The sequence below is a fragment of the Microcaecilia unicolor genome, chromosome 1 (assembly GCF_901765095.1).
Source record: "Microcaecilia unicolor chromosome 1, aMicUni1.1, whole genome shotgun sequence".
Lineage (NCBI taxonomy): Eukaryota > Metazoa > Chordata > Amphibia > Gymnophiona > Siphonopidae > Microcaecilia > Microcaecilia unicolor.
In genome coordinates this window covers 573,156,708-573,182,623 of record NC_044031.1, presented here as the reverse complement: position 1 = coordinate 573,182,623, position 25,916 = coordinate 573,156,708, and the positions used below count along the sequence as shown (strand labels likewise).

Below are 25,916 nucleotides of genomic sequence, written 5' to 3'. Positions count from 1 at the left end.
ATGACCAAATGGCTTGCATTTGGTCGTTTCTGAGATGGGCGTCCTCGGTTTCCATTATGGCCGAAAACCGGGGACAACCATCTGTAAGGACGACCATCTCTAAGGTCAACCTAAATGTTGAGATTTGGGCGTCCCTGACCGTATTATCGAAATGAAAGATGGCCACCCATCTTGTTTCGATAATACGGGTTTCCCCGCCCCTTCGTGGGGACGTCCTGCGAGGATGTCCTCAGGAAAACTTGGGCGCGCCCCGTTCAATTATGCCCCTCCACGTGTTTTAAAAGTATTTCCATGTAACTTCCTTGAGTGTTTTTATAAATGGATATTCATTTTGGATTTATATATTTTGTAACGTTGCTCATGACAGCCGTCGGGTGAAACGTTGCCATATCGGATCATTTTCAATAAAGTTTTTTTTTTGTTTTGTTCTTCAACTGTAATCTATTGCGTTCCTTTGATATATATATTTAATATAAAGCAAAGTTGAAGGATATGTGCCAAACTGTGGCAATTTCATTTTGTTAGCATCAGAAGGGACAGAAAGCAATAGTTGTGAAGGGAAAAAAGACTTTCCTGTTTTGCTTAATTGGGCATTTACATTTGTTATAAAGCAAAGTTTCAAGGATATGTGCCATTGCTGTAATTATATTGCAGGATCCTGTCATGTTGCGATGCTTGCCATTATAGTAGACATGTCTGTCTGCAAGTTTAAGATATGGGATTAATGTAACTATATTTAAAATTATTGATTTTTCCATTAAGTATGTATGTGGTTTATATTGATGCAGGGCAGCTGTTGGGCAGAATACTTAGAAATCCATCATCAAATGCATTCTAAGGCATTATTTTGTAGTATCACAAATACTGCTCATACATATACATAAACAAAATGTCAGGTCTGGCTATGCCACTGATCAATGCATAGGGCACTTTTGCTTCAACAAGGCAACCATTCACCGTCTCTGCCAACAGTTGGATCCCCTCCTCTGCCCCACTACTTAGAGGAGACAACCTGTGCCCATCCAGCTCAGTCACCAATGCACTAGCCTTTCTTACCACTGGCAGTTTCCATGTTGTCCTGCCAGCACTGCAGGCCTCGGCCAGTTGCCACCTCCTACTGCAACAGCTGTTGCACTTTGATCCAGAGCAGTGTCTGTTAACAAGCACAGCTTTTTTTGAAGGGGTATGTTGATCACCCCTGATTTTTAGTTTTACCCCTGACGCAGCTTGAGGGCGAAACGTGGCCACGTTGGGTACTGCTTTTATCTTGGTTTGAATAAATTATTTCTTTGTTTTTATATATGTGTATCGGTCTACTTTTTATAACAGACTCAGCCAGTAGGTTTACATAACTAATTAACACTGTCAGCAATATTCAGTAAAGCTTTGGTCTATGGGCTGTGTATACTGATGGCCAACTGTTACCAGGAATGTACTTAAGGGGAAAGGGAAATGGGACTTGATATACTGCCTTTCTGAGGTTTTTGCAACTACATTCAAAATGGTTTACCTGTATTCAGGTACTTATTTTGTACCAGGGGCAATGGAGGGTTAAGTGACTTGCCCAGAGTCACAAGGAGCTGCAGTGGAAATTGAACTCAGTTCCCCAGGGTCAAAGTGCAGTGGACTTTTATTAATGGTGGCCCTCGTGCTCATTTTCTATGTCCTTCAGACCAAACACCAGGAAGTACAGCAGAGGATCTCTGGAAACACCTCTGATTGCAGTACTAGAAAGCTTGTCAATATCTTTATAATATTTGGATATTTGTTGGTGGGGGGGGGGGGGGGGAGGCATGGGAATAGGTTGAGGATGGTTAACTGTTTAAACCCATTGTACATAGGTTTTGGTGTTTTTAGATTGGTTTTACTGATGCCTGTGGAGAAAGGTTTTAATGCCTTGCAGGTAGTGTTTGCTGTTGTTATTAGTGGGGCATTTGGGGAAATGTATACAGGCAGGTGGGGAAGTTTATAACACCTTGTAAATAGTGTTTGTTGTTTGGTGAGGGGAAAACTGTTGCATGTGGGCAGGGGGATGGGGGGGTTATGTGAGCTAACATGGTGTGGCAGACAAGTAGTCTGTGAGTGAAATGAAAAGACTACACAATGTACAAGTACAAACACTGAAACTTGTATTGTTCCCATTACAAAATTGAAAATGATAACATCACTATTTTGCAAATAAAATAATACAAGTCAGGTTTAAATATGGAGTCTGCATTATTCTATTACAAGCCCCATAACCATGAGATATTTAGGTTATACATTTGTACCATATCATTGGAGGAGACTGTTCTAAAGTGGCTGCATATTAGCTGCATGGTTTGGGAGCATATGAAAGTTGACAATCAGCTGTACAGGTGTCCTTAGGAGTATGGGGGCTGGGATGGGGCCTGGAGATATGTGCCTCAACTTTCCTCATGGCCTCTGTGAGGGCACACATCTTGGCCTGCATTCCCTTCGTGGTGGTGACCATGAAACCCATGATGCAGTGGATGTGTGTGAAGGCTGGCAGCAGGTCCTCTCTGAGGAAATCAAACTGCTGCCAGACTTCACACAGCCACCCTGGCTCAGGAGCTTCATCTTGGGCATCTGGGTGGGAGGGGCCACTAGCTCAAAAGGGGGGGCATCGGATACAGGGGCAATCTAGGCACAACATATCTGATGTCTGACCCCTGCAGCTGATGTCCACCAAGCTCCTCTGCTTGCCCTTGTGTTGTAAGGATGGGCTCAGGGCTGGCATTGAACCCATGCCCCTCCCCACCCCTGCCTCCCCCTTCTCTCCATCCTCTTCCTCCTTTCTCTCTTCATCCTCAGGCATTGGCTCCAGAGAGGGAGGAGGACCAAGCTGTAGTCACCCCTCTGGCATCCCTCCTGAGACTTGGCAGCATGGTAAAAGTGCTGTAGCTCCCCAGCTCTCAGGGTCCTCATCTTCCTCTTCCTCCTCCGGCTCCTCCTCCTCCTTCATTTGGCTGTAGGAGGAAGCAACTCAGGTTAGTCTTTGGAATAAGGCACATGGCACAATTTTGCAACGTGTTGAGAGGATGCAACCATGGTTCTGATGACCTAGCCTTCAGCCTTCCTGTGCCTCATCCCTCACTTTTCCATCACCCATAGAGTACTGCCCTGGGTCTTTCCAGGACCTCCAATTCAGCCTTTGGTGTTAGTCAGTGCTGCCTACATGTATCAGCCTGAAAGTGTGATCTCTTGGAGACATGATGTATCATCAATTATACTGATGTTCTCTGCTCTTTGAGCCCCAGAGTGATAGCCTATGTATGATAGTTGCAATGTGATTCCTACTGCAGGAGAGGGTGTGTACCATGGCAGTATTTTGTGAGATCCACTTATATCTCCTATACTTTATCAAAAAAGATATAGCAGAATTAGAAAAGGTTCAAAGAAGAGTGACCAGAATGATATAGAGGATGGAACTTCTCTCATATGAGGAAAGGCTAAAGAGGTTAGGGCTCTTCATATTGGAACAGAGATGACTGAGGGGAGATATGGTTGAGGTCTACCAAATATGAGTGGTGTAGAACAGGTATAAGTGAATTGATTTTTTAACTCTGTCAAAAAGTACAAAGACTAGGGGACACTCAATGAAGTTACATGGAAATACTTTTAAAACAAATGGAAGGAAATTATTTTTTAATCCAACGATTAGTTAAGCTCTGGAACTTGTTGCCAGAGGATGTAGTAACAGCAGTTAACGTATCTGGGTTTAAAAAAAGGTTTGGACAAGTTCCTGGAGGAAAAGTCTATAGTCTGCTATTGACACAGACATGGGGAATCCACTGCTTTCCCTAAGATTGGTATCATGGAATCTTACTACTGTTTTTGTTTCTGCCAGGTACTTTGACCTGTATTGGCCACTGTTGAACACAGGATACTGGGCTAGATGGATCGTTGGTCTGACCCAGTATGGCTATTCTTATGTTCTTATTCCCACTTTACAGACATCTTTAATGGGGGGAGGGGGCAGAGATACACATATGTATACAGCCCTAGTTTTGTGAAAGGTTCTGCTAAAACATCAACGAATCCTAAGCATTCCACCCATACATATATATTTTTAAACCTTCACAGCTATCTGAATACCAGCATGCTACACTTTAGCGCTAATCATTTCACCTTAATTCTAGCAAGTGTGACTTTACAATGCTATTGAGGAAATAAATCTGATATACTTATTAAACTATATGTAATTGCAAACCTATTCATTTAGAAACATTATATGTACAAAACTTTTAAAACAACTTTCTTTTCTCTTGATGAATTCTTCAATGACATCATAATCGAAGAAGGGTTTAAAACTGCTCTCAATTGCCATTCAAATAACATTTAAGTTTTCTTTTTCCTTCACAGTTGATCGGAAGTAATTTTTCATGTTTCTCAACAAAGAAAATGACCTTTCTCCTTAACAGTTAGAGAGTGGTAGCTAAGTGCCCACAAATGCTTAGGTCCACAATAAAGAAAAGTATACCTCAGGCCCAGCTTTCTAAGCTTCTTGTAGATGGTCATTGCTGATGTGTTTGCATTTCAAAACATTGAACTGAAGTGGCAGTTAGTCCAGTTTGCAGTGCTCTTTTAAATGATCTACATCTAAACAAGCCTCATGAAAATGTGAAGAATTAATCTGTCAGAAATCTAAATTTTTGTCTCTAGTTCTTTATAAACTTCACTGTTACAGTTCCTGCACTAGCAGTCACAAATGGTGCAATGTGTTTCAATAATAAACAATTCTCATACTGAACACTTCACTTCTGGATTTGCAGAGTCACTGAAAATTTTCTTCAGTTTACTACTTTGGCTCTGCCTTGTAATTTTCAGTTATTTAGAAGCAAAAAAAAAGAAAATCAAATCTCACTTATTGAATGAATTCAATCCGTGAGTTAGTACATACATAAGTGTTGCCATACTGGGAAACACCAAAGGTCCATCAAGCCCAGCATCCTGTTTCCAACAGTGGCCAATCCAGGTCACAAATACCTGGCAAGATCCCAAAAAAGTACAAAACATTTTATATTGTTATCCCAGAAATAGTGGATTTTCCCCCCAAGTCCATTTATTAATGGTCTATGGACTTTTCCTTTAGGAAGCCGTCCAAACCTTTTTAAAACTCCGCTAAGCTAACCACCTTTACCACATTCTCTGACAACGAATTCCAGAGTTTAATTACACGTTGAGTGAAGAAATATTTTCTCCGATTCGTTTTAAATTTACTACATTGTAGCTTCATCACATGCCCCCTAGTCCTAGTATTTTTGGAAGGCGTGAACAGACACTTCACATCTACCCGTTCAACTCCACTCATTATTTTATAGACCTCTATCATATCTCCCCTCAGCCGCCTTTTCTCCAAGCTGAAGAGCCCTAGCCGCTTTAGCCTTTCTTCATAGGGAAGTCATCCCATCCCCATTATCATTTTCATCGCCCTTCTCTGCACCTTTTCTAATTGCGGCGACCAGAATTGAACACAATATTCGAGGTACAATCGCACCATGGAGTGATACAAAGGCATTATAACATCCTCATTTTTGTTTTCCATTCCTTTCCTAATAATACCTAACATTCTATTTGCTTTCTTAGCCGCAGCAGCACACTGAGCAGAAGGTTTCAACGTATCATCAACAACAACACCTAGATCCCTTTCTTGGTCCGTGACTCCTAACGTGGAACCTTGCATTATGTAGCTATAGTTGGGGTTCCTTTTTCCCACATGCATTACTTTGCACTTGCTCACTCTAAACGTCATCTGCCAGTTAGACGCCCAGTCTCCCAGTCTCGTAAGGTCCTCTTGTAATTTTTCACAATCCTCCCATGATTTAACGACTTTGAATAACTTTGTGTCATCAGCAAATTTAATTACCTCACTAGTTACGCCCATCTCTAGGTGATTTATAAATATGTTAAAAAGCAGCGGTCCCAGCACAGACCCCTGGGGAACCCCACTAACTACCCTTCTCCATTGAGAATAGTGACCATTTAACCCTACTCTCTGTTTTCTATCTTTTAACCCGTTTTTAATCCACAATAGAACACTACCTCCTATCCCATGACTCTCCAATTTCCTCTGGAGTCTTTCATGAGGAACTTTGTCAAACGCCTTCTGAAAATCCAGATACACAATATCAACCGGCTCACCGTTATCCACATGTTTGTTCACCCTTTCAAAGAAATACAGTAGATTGGTGAGGCAAGATTTCCCTTCACTAAATCCATGTTGACTTTGTCTCAATAAAATCATGCTTTTGAATATGCTCTGTAATTTTGTTCTTAATAATAGTCTCCACCATTTTGCCTGGCACCGATGTCAGGGTAGAAACAATTCACAAAGTTTACTGTACCTGTTGCAAATCTTGGCTTGTGGTGCAGATTCTTTTAAGAGTGGTAACTCACATGACAATCATAATTGCAGTTCCAAGATTGTCCAATGTAGTTAAGTAAGTCACTTTATATTGAGCTGATTTGGGATTTCCACTAACAATAGATATTTTCACCAATGCAACCTAAATGGCTTTGTAACCACATCTAAAAGCCCTAAGCCCTGGTTGCATCAGCTACTGCTGACCACTTAATGGAAGAGAAGCTTTTCAGTGTCACTTTGCAGTTTTGGAGATGGGATGTGAGATTCTCCCAATGTTGAGTTGAAGAAGAAAAGAAATGTACAGACTCTGAACAAAGCCAAAGAATGAAATGACATCCAGATGACATTCTTCGGCACATCAGCCAAACAAATTTAAAGAATGCGCAGAGCATGGGACAAAGTTAGCCAGAGGATTTCATCTTTAATCTTTGCCTGAAATCCTGACAGCCATGTTGCTGGCATTATCATAGTTCTGGCCACAACAGTTCTCCCATATCAAAAACAAGTTCTTCTAGTGCCAACATTTTGAGTAGTATGACCATGAAGGGATATAAACTTTAAAAACCATGTAGTCATGTTAGTTTAGTGTAACAAAATTGATAGGCAGGTGACGCCTTAGAGACTAACCAATTTATTGTGGCATGAGCTTTTGAGGACCAGAGTCCACATTGTTAGATGCAAGAAAGGGTAAGACTCACCATTCTGTGCTAGACACACTGAATTAAGGTTTGGTGGTCTACATGAGTGATATTGGGGTGTGGAATCCCATACGATGAGAAAATATTTGCTGCCAGTGGTGATGGGGGTTGGGGGAATACTACTTCAATATTATGTTTTCAATAGATAGGAACAAGAAGGTTACCTGGAGTCCTGCAAACCTTGCCTGTGCTTCACTATTGAAAATGTGATAGTGAAACAAGCAACCCCCCCCCCCCCCCCCCCCCCAAGCAGGACTGTAGGTGGAGGACTCCTGCTCAGTTTAGAGGGAACAGTTCTGATCAGGTAGTAGAAGGATGAGAGCATTGGCAGTGGCTCAGGCTATCTCCTCCATCTCCACAACCTTGCCTGGGTCTGACTGAATCATTTGTAGCACGTGAACCTCCAAAGGGAATTCAGTCAAGCACCAAAAAGAAAGAGGTGCTACTACAGCTCTCTTTTTCTGCTACCCGGTGATGGGAGGACGAATGTACAATGCAACATTACCACCACTGCTGACAAAGCTTAACCTGTCTGATCATTTTAGGGAAAAACCACATACATCCATAGTCACTGGGGCAGGCAGACCTCACAATTTGATTCAGGATGGGTGATTTAGTCAGGAGAAAAGCACCACATATTGAAAACTTGCCCCCTTGTGGGGAGGTTTTTCATGGGAATGCTGTTATGGAGGTGGGGTCTGGCATCAGGAAGAGGGCTACCAGCAAGAGACTTTGATTGGGGGGAGGGGTGTTGCTGCAAGAGGGGAACACTGATGGTAGGATCGGGCCTTTTATGGAGAGAGCAGCAATTTTAGGAAGTTGCTTCCACATCCATGTGGGAGGGGGGATTTCTACAATTGTTTTCCTCAGAAGCAGTTTTCTAAAATTATTGCTCCTTCTGTTTGTGGAGAGATGTTGACATGCTGTCCTGCACCTGTTTCACAAGAGGCTCTATATTTGGCAGAGCTTCTTATAAAGGCCTTTAATGGAAGAAGTAACTAACTTGTTAGTCTCACGCACACACACACACACACAAGGACACGCACACACACACACAAGGAGTGAAACAGGCTGCACATACTGCAGCAAGACATGTTTATGCATTCCTACCATATCTGAGATAATAATCACCTCTCTGACCTCATGTGCAACTTTCTTTAAATTAGACAACTTATTTTCTAATTCCTCTTACTCTTATCTATCTGCTAGTAAAAAATACTCCGTTTCTGATGCAAATGAAATGGGGGCTAGCAAGGTTTTCTTCAGAGTGTGCATGTGGGAGTGTGTGTGTCCCTGCCCTCTGCCCTCTCTCCCTCCCCCTCCCCCCTCCGAGTCCAGTCCTTCAGTGTTGTTTCCTGCTGTTCTGTGTTTTTGTTACAGAGAGAGTGAGGGCATCTCTCTCCCCTCCCCCCTCTGAGTCCTTCACTGTTTCGTGGGATTTCCTGCTGTGCTGTTTTCCTTCACTCATGGGGAAACCGGATATCTCTGGCGCTTCACATTTCCGGCTGGAGGCTTCAGTGGTGCCTTTTATATATATAGATATGGTCCATCTTTGCTTATACTATGCTGTCTATTAAAATGTTTTATTAGGTATTGTGTTGACATTGTAAGTAGTATACTATGCCATACTTTGTACTGTTATTTGAATATTTTTACTGCTTTAATTGTTTACTGCTTATGTTTGATTTATTCTTACTGTATACCGCCTTGAGTGAATTCTTTCAAAAAGGCAGTAAATAAATCCAAATAAATAAATAAATAAAATAATATGAGAATTTCCCAAGTCCCAACCTGGTTGTATGAGTTCTCCTTTCCACTTGCTATCTAAAATCTGCCTGCAGATGTGTAAATGAAGAATCGTCCCCCCCCCCAGCCCCCACCCCTAGAGCACCTCTCTTGAATGTGAGCAGAAGTGCGGATATGCAGAGATTATACATGCACTTTTACCTCTGGAAGGGGGAAGTTACCTTTAAGACACGTTATTTTACTGTGAACCCCATTTATTAGTAACTAGGGGCCCTGTTTATTAAGCCACGTTATAGGCACGTTAACATTTTTAATGCACGTTAACCATGTACACACATTAACTGTGTACGTGCCTACAATATCCCTATAGGTGCCTACACAGCGTGTGCACTAATTGTAGGCATGTTAAAAATGCTAACGCGCCTCAGTAAACAGGGCCCTAGGTCTCATTCTATAAAATGAGCATGAGTTAGTGGCAAAATGTCTCACTAGTAACCCACATTGATAACTATGCCCTGAAGTATCTTGTTATAAAACTGCCCTCCTAATATGTAGGTAAAAGTACACTTTTAAAACTACCTTCTCAGCTGCAGTACTGTTCATCTAGGATAAACTAAAAATCAGTAGCAGATCTTTTGCATCTAACAGTTTGTAGAGTGATGTATGCAGTTATCAAATTACCCCCTAAGACTGGAATGGAGATGATACAGGGAGAAAGTGCAAAAATGGAAATCTCCAGAACATCAATGCTATCTTTTTTGTTGGCGATGTGGTTCTTTGAGGGTCTCATATTTTATGATATTATTCAAACATTTTAGTGCCTCAGCATTTGCTTAGTAGTGATTTGAATTTTTATTACTTTCTTCATCTAAATTGGTTTGAGGAGGCTGGAATTCAATCCTGTTTTAGAAACATGCAAGGTACTATCTGTAATATACCACTGGATTCTATATAGGTCGCCCAAAGTTGGGGATGCAGTTGTGGACACTGATCACGGATGCTCATGTAAACTAATTAGCTAATATAACAAAAGGCTTCGAAAGTGCAGCCCCTTTGCTTATAAAGTTACACTAGCTCCCAATCAAAGCCAGAATAACATTCAAACTATGTACATTTGTTTTCAAAACTCTATATGGCTTAACCCCTGATTATACGCAACCTTTAACTGATCTCTCCCGTCGTAGTGCTCTCCCTGGTTCAAGAGATTATCTAACCCTCCACTATTCCAGTTGCAAAAATGTGATCTACAAGTTAATCTACATGTTAGGATTCCTTTACCTCTGTACCAAATGGTGGAATTCCCTCCAAAAATTCATCAGATGGGAACCTAATTATTTGATATTCCGGAAATACCTTAAAAGACTCTGTTTAAGCAATTGCTCATCTGCAGCTAAGAGAGGATGAGAGAAAAAATACTGCCAGTGACCAGCTGATGATCCCTAGAAGAAGCTATGGCAAAACGGATGTCTGTTAGGATCTAGGGTTGAGATACATCGCTGATTTTGCAGTTTTTGCACCAACATTGCTGCTGCAGTTTGGATGCTTGTGAAGCATGATTGAAGAGTGTATAGCATAATATATATTCAAACATTTATTTGGATAAAAAAAATATTTTTCCAGTTATTGGCAAGGAGTTTTTTGACACATGATTATAGTAGTCACTAAAAGCTAATTACTGTAACCTGTCATTGGCAGAGGTGGTGGGAATCCTTTGCAAGGTCTGAGTTCTTTTTCTCCTGCCATTGTATATCTTTTTTTTATAGTCTGTAGTTTGCAGTTCACTTGTGGGCATAAGTTTTCTATAACGCACCTAAGTTTGTTGCAATGTGCATTAGGAGATAATGAGATGGAAAGCATACACATGCATACAAAACACCTCATTCCAGGAATAATGTAGACCTTTTGGTTGCTTGTCTTTGAAACTTTTCTAATTCCAGGAATAATGTAGCTTGCACAGTTCAATGGAGGCTGCATTATTTGATGTAAATCATTGAACTAGGAATTAGAAAAGGTTCAAAGGACAGCGATCAAAATAATAAAGGGGATGGAACTCCTTTCATATGAAGAAAGGCTAAAGAGGTTAGGGCTCTTCAGCTTGGAAAAGAGACAGATGAGGGGAGATATGATTGAGGTCTACAAAATCCTGAGTGTTGTAGAACAAGTGGAAGTAAATCATTTTTTTTTACTTATTCCAAAAGTAGAAAGACCAGGATACACTCAAGGAAGTTACATGGAAATGATTTTAAAACAACTAGGAGGAAATATTTTTTCACTCAATGAATAGTTAAGCTCTGGAACTCTTTGCTGGAACATGTGGTAATGATGGTTAGCGTATCTGGGTTTAAAAATGGTTTGGACAAGTTCCTGAAGGAAAAGTCCATAGTCTGCTGTTGAGACAGACATGGGGAAGCAACAGCTTGCCCTAGGATTTGTAGCATGGAATGGTGCCACGATTTGGGATTCTTCCAGGTACGTGAGACATGGCTTGGCCACTGTTGGAACCAGGATAATGGGCTAGATGGACCATTGGTCTGATCCAGTATAGCATTCTTTTTCCTGACTGAGAACATCAGTCTGCTAATCCCTGAATCATCTCCTGATGTAGGTCATACCAACCCTCTTTCCATTTGAAGAATTACCCCCCCCCCCCCAAAAAAAAAAAAAAAAATCTTTGACTTCCCTATAGGCCCCCCAGGTCTACTTGAAGAACTCCTTAGAGCACTGCTTCTCAACAACCCAGTCCTCGGGGCATATCCAACCTGTCGGTTTTTCAGGATATCCACAATGATTATGCATATGAGAAATTTGCATACAGTGTCTCCTTGGTATGCAAATCTATGTAATGCATATTCACTTTGGGTGTGCCCCAAAGACTGGATTGAGAACCACTACCCTAGAGGTCTAATAGGCATGGTACAAGAGCAATCTCCAGTATGGTGCTGGATTGGAAATGGTGCCTGGTGATCCCTACTGGTATTCTCACAGTACTAACCCTAAGGATCAAGCTGCCATATAACAGCTTTATAACACCTTGACCAGTAGTGGTAGTACCACCATTTTGAACCCAGCACTCAAAGGAGCAGGAGCAACTGAAGACTGTTCTGCCCCACACCCACCAGACCACAAGGGAGTTCTTCATCTAGGCCCGAGAGTGGGTTGCAGGTACTGGGTGAGAAGGTAGGGGTGAGTCAGAGGGATGGAGGGGTCTTGCTTGAGGGGAGGGAGGATTCACAGCTAGTTAGAAGTGTCATGGCCCCTTTAGGATACAACCTGGAAACATCATCTGTGAGTTAGCAGAAGGATGCTCCTGGGCAGGAAAAATAATATGACGTTGAACACGAGGTGTGTTATTCATGTATCGGTTGAGTCACTAACCTACGGTATTAAGTTACGTCAGGTTAATGACTCCTCAGTAAAGTAAGTTGAGATAAAATTCCAGCTGTTACTATAGCTTAGTAATTTCTCCCCTTAGTATTTTTCTGCTATCATTTACTGTGTTAGAAGGTGACGGTCTTATGGGTCCTTTAAAGTTGAGTACATTGAGGTAGGAAGAAGTGCTGTAAGGTGGCTTTACATAAAACTATTCAAAACAAAGAGAAAAAAACTTGGCAGCCGAGTGGGTCCTTTTTGTGTAAGAGAAATGCACTCAAGGGTATTTACCCTATGTAAATAGAGCATTTAATAGCCAGTGTTAAATTAGGAATTCAGGGTTAGGATTTTGATTCCTAATTCTGTACACATGCCCACCCCCAAAAGAATTATCTAGAACCTTCTTTAGCCATGCCAGTTATCTAATAACAGCCCTTTTCCCCTCTGCAGGCAGAGCCTTGTTAAGGCTTACTGACAAGAAGCTTGAACGTATGGGCATTGCTCAGGAGAGCCAAAGACAACATGTCCTGCAGCAGGTTCTTCAGTTAAAAGTGCGTGAAGAAGTGCGCAACCTTCAATTTCTTACACAAGGTAGGAGAGACTTTAAGAAAATATGACTGGAGAAAAAGTAGTATTTTACTGACCAATATTAATGTGAAACAGATTTGCCCTTTCCCAGTATAGGTTGCTGTACAAAGGTCTCTTCAGGTAGGCTGGAGGAATATTGCAAGGCAGAAACAATATATAAACACGTTGGTCACTTGAGAAGACAAATGTTTTTGATCTGCAAACTATTGGCATTCATACTGTTTAAATGTCAAGCTGCTGAAACAAAAAAAAAAAGTGAGGCGACAAGAGCCAAGGTCTGGAAAATATATTAGCAGTGGCTTTTTTTGTTTAATTCTTTTTTTTTTAAGATATTAAATGTCTGATTGGTGAGTTTTTGCTGCTGAATTTTCTAGTCATGCTTCTCCGTCTGAAAAATGAGAGGTCTCCAGAAAACTTGATTCAAGTAACAGGACTAGTTGGGAAAACAATTTATGAAGCACTTGGAAATTAAAAATAATACTATATCAGAACATCTAAATGCCATACGTTGCTTCCAAACGAAACATCAGGCAATTTATTAGACCCCATCTGATTTACTGTTGAAGTATTCACATTGCTTGCAGCAACTTTCTGCTCTGGTCAGACTGAATTAACAACCTAAAGTAGTATTCAGGAAGCTTCTGTATTCCTGTCCCTATTTTATAATAACATTTGGGAAGCTAACAAGATTATATACAAACCACAGTTCACCTCAGTTTAACATCCAGTGAAAATTCATCATGGAGCCCTTTGCTAAAATGTATTTAAGCCAGGGGGGTCCAAATCTTTTTTGGTTCATGGCACCCTTAGTGTATGACAGTGGCGTTCCTAGCCTGCATGACACCCGGGGCGGATCGCCGATGTGCCCCCCCCCCCCCCCCCCACAAAATGACACCTCCCCCTCCGGCAAAATGACACCCCCCGGTGCACGCCGCTGGGGGGGGGGGTGCCGCGGCGCGCGCCTGTCGGCTGAGTCCGAGTTCGCTAACTTCGCTAACTTTGTTTGTTCGCTGCAGCTCCCTCTGGCACAGAACAGGAAATAACCTGTTCCAGGGCAGAGGGAGCTGCAGCGAACAAAGTTAGCAAGGGAAAATGAACGGCAGGGACTTTTTTAATTTGTATGAAGTCTTTCTTGAACATTTCTCAAAACAGTATCACAAAATACAGCACTCCAGAACAAGTAAGTCATAACATAACTGATCAGCAAGAACCTTTTTTTTTTTTTAACGAGCTGGCCGACTGGCTTCCCCTCCTAGGAAGGAAATTTTTAAAGCTTTTTTTTTTTGGGTGGGAGGGGGTTGGTGACCACTGGAGGAGTATGGGGAGGTCATCCCCGATTCATTCCAGTGGTCATCTGGTCAGTTTGGGCATCTTTTTGAGACTTGGTCGTGAAAATAAATAGACCAAGTAAAACCGGCCAAATGCTCGTCATTGCCGGTTTTCTTTTTTCCATTATCAGCTGAAGCCGGTCACCTCGTAAGCATGCCCACATCCCGCCTTCACTACCCTGCCGACACGCCCCCTTGAAGTTTAGCCGCCTCTGTGATGGAATGCCGGCGAGTGTGTCCAAAAATCGGCTTTCGATTATACCGATTTGGCCGGTTTTAGGAGATGGCCGGCCATCTCCCGATTTGTGTCGGAAGATCGCTGGCGATCTCTTTCGAAAATAAGCCTGATAGTAACATAGTAGATGATGGCAGAAAAAGACCTGCACAGTCCATCCAGTCTGCCCAACAAGATAATTTCATGTGTGCTACTTTTTGTAAATTTAAGGGGGGGGGTTGGAGGAGAGGGTGTTAAACAGGGACACTTAAATTCACATATGAACTGTATGCTGTGTTAGGGGGCAGGAATTGGGCAGGTTATAGAAGAATCGGCATATACTGTATACTACAGTTACCACTGGATGCTGTCATGTGTGCAGTTAATGTGGTTCACTTACCACCTCCTCTAAAGAAGGTAAGTACATCTGCAATAATAAACAGTCATACAGGTGGCAGTAACCACATAACACATGCCGGGTGCACCCCCAAATAATTACTACACAGCCTTCGCGTTTACCTTTGCACAGTAAGAGTTAAAATATACTGCACTTTAGTAAAAGGGTCCCCATGTCATGTATGGGGGAAGTTGTGGGCTGTTGTTAATCAAGTTGTTTTAGCACAAGGTCTAATTGCGTTTGCAACAGCTGCATCTGTTTTGTCCCTCTCCACATCCTTAACAAAGCTTGCCCGCTTGTAGCAGTTCACAATGGTTGCCTGTGTAACATGATTCCAGGCTTCTTTCTGCATATGTAGGGAATCCAACAGTGATAGATTATGAGCCAGTTCAACAGCACGTTTATCCTTGCCAGTCTGGCCATCCATAACGCTCATCAGATGACGTAGCACAAGAGCCCGATAATGTTGTTTGAAATTGGCTATTATGCCCTGATCCATAGGTTGGATCAGAGAGGTAGTGTTTGGTGGCAGGAAGACCACCTTGACATTAGACAGCCTGACATCATCACTGTGTGCAGCACAATTATCACAAAGCAACAAAATCTGACGCTTTTGTGCCCACATTCTAGAGTCTAACTTCTTTAGCCACTGCTTCCAAATTTCCCCAGTCATCCATGAATTTGTGTTAGCCTCTTATGACACAGGAAGTCACTTAACATTCTTGAAGCAACGGGGCTGTTTGCTCTTTCCAATGATGAGTGGTTCCAACTTCTCACTCCCATCCATATTGCAGCAAAGGAGGATCGTCAGTCAGTTCTTCGATGTTTTACTTCCTGTAGTTTTGGCTTGTTTGAATGCAAGTGTTCCATCAGGAATCGCTCACCAGTAGAGACCGTTTTCATCAGCATTGAAAATGTCATGAGGTGCAAACTCATTCAAGATGGTAGGAAGAACTGAAACAACCCAATTTTCAGCACCAAAGTCATCAGCATCGTGTTTTTCACCATGCTGTTTCTTGAATTTTATGTTGTTCTTCTCCTTCCATCTTTCAACCATCCAACAGTGGCTTTGAATTCAGTTAGTCCAAGACTTTCAGCTAGCTGATTAGCTTTCTCCATAAGCAGTGGACCACTGACAGGAAACTGTCTGCTCCTAACATGAGAAAACCATCGAAGAAGAGCATCTTCTACCTCCTCAGCTTTTCCCGTCTGTTTACGTTTCCATTGTGGATTTGTATTGTTTTGCCAGTCTTCCAGAAGCTGGTCTTTCTGCTTCAAGATACATGAAATTTGACTGGGATTGACACCATATTCTTTAGCAATGGATGCTTTTGTTTTCTAATTTTTTAAGAACTTCTATTCGTTCAGCCAGTGTTAAAGTCTTACAGTTGCGTGACGATGACGACTCCAGTGTACACTCTAACAACATTCTTTTGCTTCTTCTGCCTGTGGCAGTTAACCAACGAGATTTGTCACGCGCCAATCGGCTTCCATATTCCGTGCATGCGCTTATGCTGAGTCTTTCCTGCAGAGGAGCAGTCTTAAACCATGCATATAAGCGAATCTTGCACTTATCAGTGGTGCGCTAAACCGAAGTTTGTCCCCATAGAAATTGATGGCGCCAAAAACGGGACCGAAGTATGGCATGCAGTTAATCAGAACATGTGCTTATCTGACGTGCACTTAAATGGAGTGCACTGTATTTCTCTGATCAATTTGTAAGCTGCAGTGTGAGATATAAAAACACATAGGGATGATTAAAAATAGAAATATATAGTAGAGTGTCAAAAATATTACAATACCAACCAATACCACTGTTTTGTGCTACCATTAAAAATTGTTTTTAAAATATTGCAATAACAAATTGACTAGCAATGAAGGCCTCAAGTTTTCAGTAGCAGTCCAGGGCAGTGTACTGTAAAACTTTTTTTTTTTTTAATTTTGCAATATATTTGCATAGGTTTTATGGCGGGCAGCCACTGGGCACACCTCTGGAAACTTGAATAATGGTATTCCCTCATCCTCCTCTCCCTCTGCTGGTGCAGTGACATATAGGGGCCGATATTCAGGCAGCAGGAGTTAGCAAGGCTGCCTCCCACAGTCGGCAGCAATCCCAGAAATTCAATGCCAGGCCATATCTGATGACCAGAATTGAATTTCCGTGGGGGGGTGGGGGTGGGGGGGGGGGGTTGGCTGCTATTCACATAGTCGATTAAGCAATATTTATCAGCTGACTGGCTAAGTTATAGTGACCAAGATAGATCTGCTATTTATGAATATTGACGCTACCAATATTCAGTCAAGGTATCTGGCTGTTTCGCACTGAATATTAGCACTTAGCCAGATTAAGGCTATTTTACTGACTAGGAGCCATTTCTGGCCGGTTGAATAGCACTGAATATCAGGCAGATGGTCTTCTGGTACCAACTCAGCATATCCATATATCCAGTGCAATTTTTCTAGCAAAAAAGGTGCCGGTACTCAAATGCCAGGCCACCCTTCAGGGGTGGGGTGATCACTGAGGGACTCACTCCACAATAGCCAGGCCCCCTGCAACCAGTCACAGAATCTGACAAGGCAGAATTGGTGTCTTCAGCCTGAGCTCTTTCATTAAAACTTGTGGTCCATGGGTCAATTTTAGAAGACACTGGAAAAGGTGCCGGTACTCAGTACCCCCTGAGTACCCCCTCAAAAAAAAGCCCTGCATATATCTTATCCTTCTTAGAAGTCGTCATTAATTATGATTATATCAAATCGAACTCATGGGATTGTCAAGTTATCAAAGGAGTTGCTGTCACTGTAAACGGTCCTTTCCTTATTCAGTATGGAACCCAAATCTGCAACCATTTAGGTGATCCTCAAGGCTTATCCATTAACTCTAGTCTGAAAATTCCTTTTCAGGCAGGGTTTTTTTTATAGTGTACCTAGGATTAATGGCATTTCGGTTTTAAAACATCTTAAGAACATAAGAACAGCCATACTGGGTGAGACCAATGGTCCATCTAGCCCAGTATCCTGCTTCCAACAGTGGTCAATTCAGGTCCCAAGTATCTGGCAGAAACCCAATTAGTAGTAACATTCCATGCTACCAATCTCAGGGCAAGCAGTGGCTTTACTCATGTCCATCTCCATAAAAGACTATGGGCTTTTCTTCTGGAACTTGTCCAAACCTTTTTTAAACCCAGATGTGCTAACTGCCATTACCACATCTTCTGGCAACAAGTTCCAGAGCTTAACTATTGGTTCAGTGAAAAAATATTTCCTCCTATTTGTTTTAAAAGTATTTCCATGCAATTACATTGAGTGTCCCCTGGTCTTTGTACTTCTAGCCATTCTACACCACTCAGGATATTATATACCTCAATCATATCCCACCTCAGCTGTCACATTTCCAAACTGAAGAGCCCTAACCTCTTTGGTCTTTTCTCATATGGCAGGAGTTCCATCCCCTGTATCATTTTGGTCACAATTCTTTGAACTTTTTCTAATTCAACCATATCTTTTTTGAGATATGGCGACCAGAGTTGAACACAATACTCAAGGTGAGGTCGCACCACGGAGTGATACAGAGGCATTACAATATTCTTGGTCTTATTTGGCATACCTTTTCTAATAATTCCTAGCATCCTGTTTGGTTTTTTGGCACTTGCCGCACAGTGGGCAGAAGATTTCAGCGTAATGGTTATAATGACACCTAGACCTTTAAGTGCTGACTCTTAAGATGAACCCTAGCATCAGGTAACTATGATTTGGATTATTCTTCAAATGTGTATTAATTTGCATCTATCTATTCTAAATTTTATTTGCCATTTGAATGCCAGTTATCCAGTTGCCTAAGGTCTTTCTGCAATTTTTCACAATCCACATGTGTTTGGACAACTTTGAATAGTTTTGTGTCATCTGAAAATGTAATCACCTCATTTATTCTGTTTTCCAGATCATTTATAAATATGTTAAATAGCACTAGTCCCAGTACAGATCCCTGTGGCACTCCACTATTCACCCTCCTCCATTGAGATAAATGGCCATTTAACCCTACCCTCTGTTTTCTATCCAATAACCAACTCCTAAGCCACAAAAGAACATTGCTTCCTATCCCATGACTTGTTAATTTTCTCAGACATCTCTCATTTGGAACTTTGTCAAAAGCTCTCTAAAAATCCTGATACACTACATCAAATGGCTCACCTTTATCCATATGTTTATTTATGCCTTCAAAGAAATGAAGCAAATTGGTAAGGCAAGACTTCCCTTGGCTGAAACCATGCTGACTCTTTCCCATTAAATCATATTTGTCTATGTATTCCATAATTTTATTCTTTCTAATAGTTTCCACTATTTTCCCTGGCATGAAATCAGACTTACTGGTTTGTAATTTCCAAGATCACCCCTCATTACCCTTTTTAAAAATCAGCGTTAGATTCGCCATCCTCCAATCTTCAGGTACTATGGACAATTTTAATGACAGGATACAGATCACTAACAACAGATCAGCACGTTCATGTTTGAGTTCTTTCAGTATCCCGGGATGTTTACTATCAGTCCAGGTGATTTATGAGTCTTTAACTTGTAAATTTTGCATAGTATGTCTTCCAGGTTCACCGAGATTAACTTGTCAATTTGGCTCAGTACATCTTCCAGGTTCACTGAGATTTCTTTTAGTTCTTCCGCATCATCACCCTTGAACATTGGAGCCGACTCTGTAGGTGCTGTGGGTGCTTGAGCACCCCCAATATTGGAAAAATTCCTTGTATGTGTCCAGGGAGGGATTATTTCCATTGGGCTTAGCACCCCCAATAATTTTGAAAAGTTGGCTCCTATGCCCTTGAAAACCATTTCCAGTACAGGTAGATCTCTTATATCATCTTCCATAAAGACCGAAGCAAAGAATTCATTCAATCTCTCTGCTACGGCCTTGTCCCCCTTGAGTGCCCCTTTTGCTCCTTCATGATCTAATGGTCCTACGTAGTCCCTCACAGGCTTTCTGCTTCTGATGTACCTGAAAAAGTTGCTACTATGAGTGTTTTGTCTGCACTGCAATTTTTACTTCATATTCTCTTTTAGCCTTCTTTATCAGTACTTTGCATCTAGTTTGACACTGCTTATATTGCTTCTTATTTTCTTCATTCGGATCCTTTTTTTCATTCTCTGAAGGATGCTCTTTTGGCTGTAGCCTGTTTTACTTCACCTTTTAACCATGCTGGTTCTCGTTTGCGCTTCTTTCCACCTTTTGTTAATACATGGAATACATTTGGTCTGGGATTCCACAATGGTATTTCTAAACAATAGCCATGCCTGATTTAAAGTACTAACCTGTGTGGCCAACCCTTTCAACTTCTTTTTAACCATTTTCCTCATTTTGTTAAAGTCACTCTTTCGAAAATTGAATGCTGCTACAGTAGATTTTTTTTTTAGTGTTATGATCACTGTTTCCCAATGGATCTAACATCATTACCTCTTTTACCGTGCTCTGCATTCCACTAAGGACTAGATCTAAAATAGCTCCCCTTCTTGTTGGGTCTTGGACCAGTTGCTCCAAGAAGCAGTCATTTATTACTTCTAAGAATTTTACCTCCCTAGCACTCCCTGATGTAGCATTTATGCGGTCAGTACTGGGGTAATTGAAATCACCCATTATTATAACGTTGCACAGTTTGCTAGCTTTCCTAATTTCTGTAAGCACTTGTTCATCTGTCTGTTCATTCTGTCCTGGCAGATGGTAGTACAGCCCTACCAGTATACTTTTTCCCTTCATCCATGGAATTTCTATCCACAAAAATTCCACTCTGCTGTTTCATGTAGAATGCTATTTTGTTTGACTCAATTCCCTATTTAAACATATAGCACAACTGCGCCCCCCCTCCAATTTGATCCCCTTTGTCATTGCAATATAATTTGTACCCTGTTAATATAGAGGGGCATAATCGAAAGGAGCGCCCAAGTTTTCCTGAGGACGTCCTCGTAGGACGTCCCGGTGAAGGGGCAGAGAAACCCGTATTATCGAAACAAGATGGGCGTCCATCTTTCATTTCGATAATATGGTCGGGGATGCCCAAATCACGAAATTTAGGTCGACCTTAGAGATGGTCGTGGTTAGAGATGATCGTCCCCAATTTTCGGCGATAATGGAAACGAGGGACGCCTATCTCAGAAACAACCAAATCCAAGCCATTTGGTCATGGGAGGAGCCAGCATTCGTAGTGCACTGGTCCCCATCACATGCCAGGACACCAACCGGGCAATCTAGGGGGCACTGCAGTGGACTTTAGAAATTGCTACCAGGTGCATAGCTCCCTTACCTTGGGTGCTGAGCCCCCAAAATCCCCCCCCCCCCAAAACCCACTACCCACAACTGTACAACACTATCATAGCCCTAAGGGGTGAAGGGGGGGCACCTATATGTGGGTACAGTGGGTTTCTGGTGGGTTTTGAAGGGCTCACATTTAGCACCACAAGTGTAACAGGTAGGGGGGGGATGGGCCTGGGTCCACCTGCCTGAAGTACCCTGCACCCACTAAAACTGCTCCAGTGACTTGCATACTCCTGTCAGGGAGCTGGGTATGACATTTGAGTCTGGCAAAAAATATTTAAAAAGGTTTTTTTAGAGTGGGAGGGGGTTAGTGACCACTGGGGGAGTAAAGGGAGGTCATCCCCGATTCCCTCCTGTGGTCATCTGGTCAGTTCGGACACCTTTTTGAGGCTTGGCCGTAAGAAAAAATGGTCCAAGTAAAGCGCCTAAGTTCTCATCAGGGACGCCCTTCTTTTTTCCATTATCAGTCAAGGACGCCCATGTGTTAGGCACGCCCCAGTCCCGCCTTTGCTATGCTTCCAACACGCCCCCGTGAACTTTGGTCATCTCCGTGACAGAAAGCAGTTGAGGACACCCAAAATCGACTTTCGATTATGCTGATTTGGGCGACCCTGGGAGAAGGTCACAATATTCATTCCTTACAAATCCAAACTGACAGAAATCACTAACGAAATCAACATCAGCTTGAACATCATGGACTCTTGGGCAAATGCATTTCAACTAAAACTAAACAAAGAAAAAACACACTGTCTCATCCTCTTATCCCTACACAGCGCGGATAACCTCACAATTATCAACACCCCAGATTACACCCTCCCTATCTCAGACAGCCTGAAAATCCTCACCATTACAATGGACCGCAATTTAACACTAGAGAGCCAAGTGACATCCACAACAAAGGAAAGTTTCCACTCAATGTTGAAACTGAAACGCATGAAACAATTCTTCCCGAGGGGAACATTTTGCAACCTGATACAATCAGTGGTACTAAGCCATTTAGACTACTGCAATGGAATTTATGCGGGATGCAAAGAACAAACCTTAAAGAAACTTCAGACCGCTCAAAACACGGCAGCTAGGTTTATCTTGGGAAAACACGATTTGAAAGTGCAAAACCCCTTCGCGAAAAACTACACTGGCTTCCAATCAAAGAACGCATTGCTTTCAAAATCTGCACTCTGGTTCACAAAATTATCTACAGTTAAGCTCCGGGATACATGACACACTTGATCGACCTACTAACTAGAAACACATCCGAATCAACACGAACGTACCTGAATCTGCACTACCCAAGCTTTAAAGGACTCAAATGCAAATCAACTTACGCGTCCAGTTTTTCCTACATAAGCACACAACTGTGGAACACATTACCAAAAGCCTTGAAAACTACGAACGACCACCTAAACTTCCTGAAAACACTAAAAACTAACCTGTTTAAAAAGGCATACCCTACCGATCCAGCATAAATGCCTGATCTCTGCAACACAACAAAACTAAAGAACGTAATGGACACAACACAACTCTTCCGTTGTACGATTCCCTAGTGTGGCTGTGCCACATGAACTTTATCTTACCACAACATCACTTTGTATTTGTTTACACCGGAGTCTGTAACGCCTCTCCGGTACCATGTAAACCACATTGAGCCTACAAATAGGTGGGAAAATGTGGGATATAAATGTAACAAATAAATAAAAATAAAAACTCTCCTGATTTGTGTCGAAAGATGGGTGCCCTTCTCTTTCCCATTGATTGTCCTCCTTCCACCAGGTCTCTGAGATGCCTATTATATCTACCTCTTCATTTAGTGCTATATATTCCAAATCTCCCATCTTATTTTCTAGACTTCTAGCATTTGTATATAGACTCTTAAATTGTGTTTTTTTCCCCTAGCATCTACAAGCTCCTTTGAAGTTGACAGGGATAATCTGCATCCTTTACACTTTGTTCTTCCATTAAACACGCATGGCTTTCTTTTACCATTATTGAAATCTCTCTATTGGGATTCCCTAAATGTCCTTTTTTTTAATATTATCCTTCGAGGATACTCCACACTCAACCATGTGCTCCTGGGCAACTGTTGGCTCCCCCCCCCCCCCCCCCCCCCCCATTTTAGTTTAAAGTCTGCTCTATTTCCTTTTAATACTATCTTTGAAATATTCAAAGAAAATTTCTTTACTTAGCAATAGCTATTCAATTTATTTTCAACTCTGCACAAGGGAGCTAGGGCAGCACATCACTCTCCGAAGCATGAATACTCCACCATGCTATAATAACCCTTTGTGCTACATAAGATAAAGAAGGGAAGAAAATGAAAACCCTCCGTGGTATAAGCTCAGCAGTTAATATGGGTCACGGCTGAATATTGGCTGGAATCTACATAAGTGCTGGCAGCCAGCAAATGCCCAGTAATGCCCAGATATTCAGTGCCAGTGCCCAGACTGGCATTGAATATCCACATCTAATTTAGCTGGTGATGGTCAGCACTTTTAAATTAAAAAAAACACTAGCCACCGCTAGCTGAATATTGACTGATTACATTTGCAGATGACACAGAACTATTCAAAGTTGTCAAAACATATGCAGATTGTGAAAACTTGCAGGAAGACCTTAGGGAACTGGGAGACTGGGCATCAAAATGGCAGATGAAATTTTATGTGGACAGATGCAAAGTGATGCACATTGGGAAGAATAATCCAAATCATATTTACTTGATGCTAGGACCTTAGGAGTCAACACTCAAGAAATAGATCTGGTGTTGAAGACAAAATGCTGAAATCTTCTGTACAGAATGCAGCAGCAGCCAAAACAGCAAACAGGATGCAAAATAAGATACTACTACTACTACTACTATTTAGCATTTCTATAGCGCTACAAGGCGTATGCAGCGCTGCACAAACATAGAAGAAAGACAGTCCCTGCTCAAAGAGCTTACAATCTAATAGACAAAAAATAAAGTAAGCATATCAAATCAATTAATGTGTACGGGAAGGAAGAGAGGAGGGTAGGTGGAGGTGAGTGGTTACGAGTCAAAAGCAATGTTAAAGAGGTGGGCTTTCAGTCTAGATTTAAAGGTTGCCAAGGATGGGGCAAGATGTAGGGGCTCAGGAAGTTTATTCCAGGCATAGGGTGCAGCGAGACAGAAGGCGCGAAGTCTGGAGTTGGCAGTAGTGGAGAAGGGAACAGATAAGAAGGATTTATCCATGGAGCGGAGTGCACGGGAAGGGGTGTAGGGAAGGACGAGTGTGGAGAGATACTGGGGAGCAGCAGAGTGAGTACATTTATAGGTTAGTAGAAGAAGTTTGAACAGGATGCGAAAACGGATAGGGAGCCAGTGAAGCGACTTGAGGAGAGGGGTAGTATGAGTAAAGCGACCCTTGCGGAAGACGAGATGGGCAGCAGAGTTTTGAACTGACTGGAGAGGGGAGAGGTGACTAAGTGGGAGGCCAGCAAGAAGCAGATTGCAGTAGTCTAAACGAGAGGTGACAAGGGTGTGGATGAGGGTTTTGGTAGAGTGCTCGGAAAGAAAGGGGCGGATTTTACGGATGTTGTAAAGAAAGAAACGACAGGTCTTGGCAATCTGCTGGATGTGAGCAGAGAAGGAGAGAGAGTCAAAGATGACCCCAAGGTTTCGAGCTGAGGAGACAGGGAGAATGAGAGAGCCATCAACAGAAATAGAAAATGGGGGGAGCGGGGAGGTGGGTTTGGGGGGGAAAATGAGAAGCTCGGTTTTGGTCATATTTAATTTCAGGTGGCGTTGAGACATCCAGACAGCAATGTCAGACAAGCACGCTGAAACTTTGGTTTGGATGCAAGGTGAGATATCAGGGGTAGAAAGGTAGATTTGGGAGTCATCAGCATAGAGATGGTAGGAAAAGCCATGGGATGAGATTAATGAACCAAGGGAAGAAGTGTAGATAGAAAAGAGGAGGGGACCAAGAACATTATAATGCTTGTGTATTGTACCATGGTGCAACCTCACCTTCAGTATTGCATCCAATTCTGGTCGCCGTATCTCAAAAAAGATATAGTTGAATTAAAAAGTTTCTAAGAAGAGCAACCAAAATGATAAAGAGGATGGAACTCCTCCCATATGAGGAAAGGCTAAAGAGGTTAGGGCTCTTCAGCTTGAAAAACAGAAAGCTGAGGAGGGATATGATTGAGGTCTGAAAAATCCAGGGTGGTATAGAACAGGTAAAAGTGAATCGATTTTTCACTCTTTCAAAAAGTACAAAGACAAGGGGATACTCATTGAAATTACATGGAAATATTTTTAAAACAGGAGTAAATATTTTTTTCAGTCAAAGAATAGTTAAACTCTGGAACTCATTGCCGGAGGATGTGGTAACAGTGGTTAGCTTATCTGGGTTTGGACAAGTTCCAGAGGAAAAGTCTGTGGTCTGTTATTGAGATGGACACTGCTTGCTCTGAGATTGATAGCATGGAATGTTGCTACTAATTGGGTTTCTGCCAGGTACTTGTGACTTGGATTGGGCACTGTTGGAAGCAGGATATTGGTCTAGATGGACCATTGGTCTGACCCAATATGGCTCTTCCTATGTTCTTATGCTTAAAATGTGAATGGCGTGTTTTAGAAATGGAAATAATCTCCTGATAAGTTTCCAGTGGTAAATTATTCCACAAGTCCGATACCACAGAGGAAAAGGACCTGTTATGAAATTGGGCCAAACGTAGTCTTAGAGAATACAGTGACATATAAGGAAACAGTCTTTCAACTCCAGGCTGATTCCTTGAGCAGTTTTAAATGTCAATATAAGATGTTTACATTTTGTACACCAAGAAATGGGCAGCCAATGCAATTAATGCAATTCTTGGAGCTCTAGTCTAAATTTAAAAAAAAATCTAATCTAAACAGACTTAAATTCCACTGAATCCTCA

At 41.9% G+C, this 25,916-nt stretch overlaps 1 protein-coding gene across 1 annotated transcript in view; it reads left to right on the top strand.

Annotated features, from left to right (window-relative positions):
- SAMD12 (sterile alpha motif domain containing 12) overlaps window positions 1-25,916 on the top strand; it is a 670,300-nt gene that overhangs the window by 331,671 nt on the left and 312,713 nt on the right. Inside the window, exon 4 of the mRNA XM_030218342.1 lies at window positions 12,631-12,771. Coding sequence (XP_030074202.1) covers window positions 12,631-12,771 — 141 coding nt within the window. The remainder of the gene's footprint in view (window positions 1-12,630; window positions 12,772-25,916) is intronic.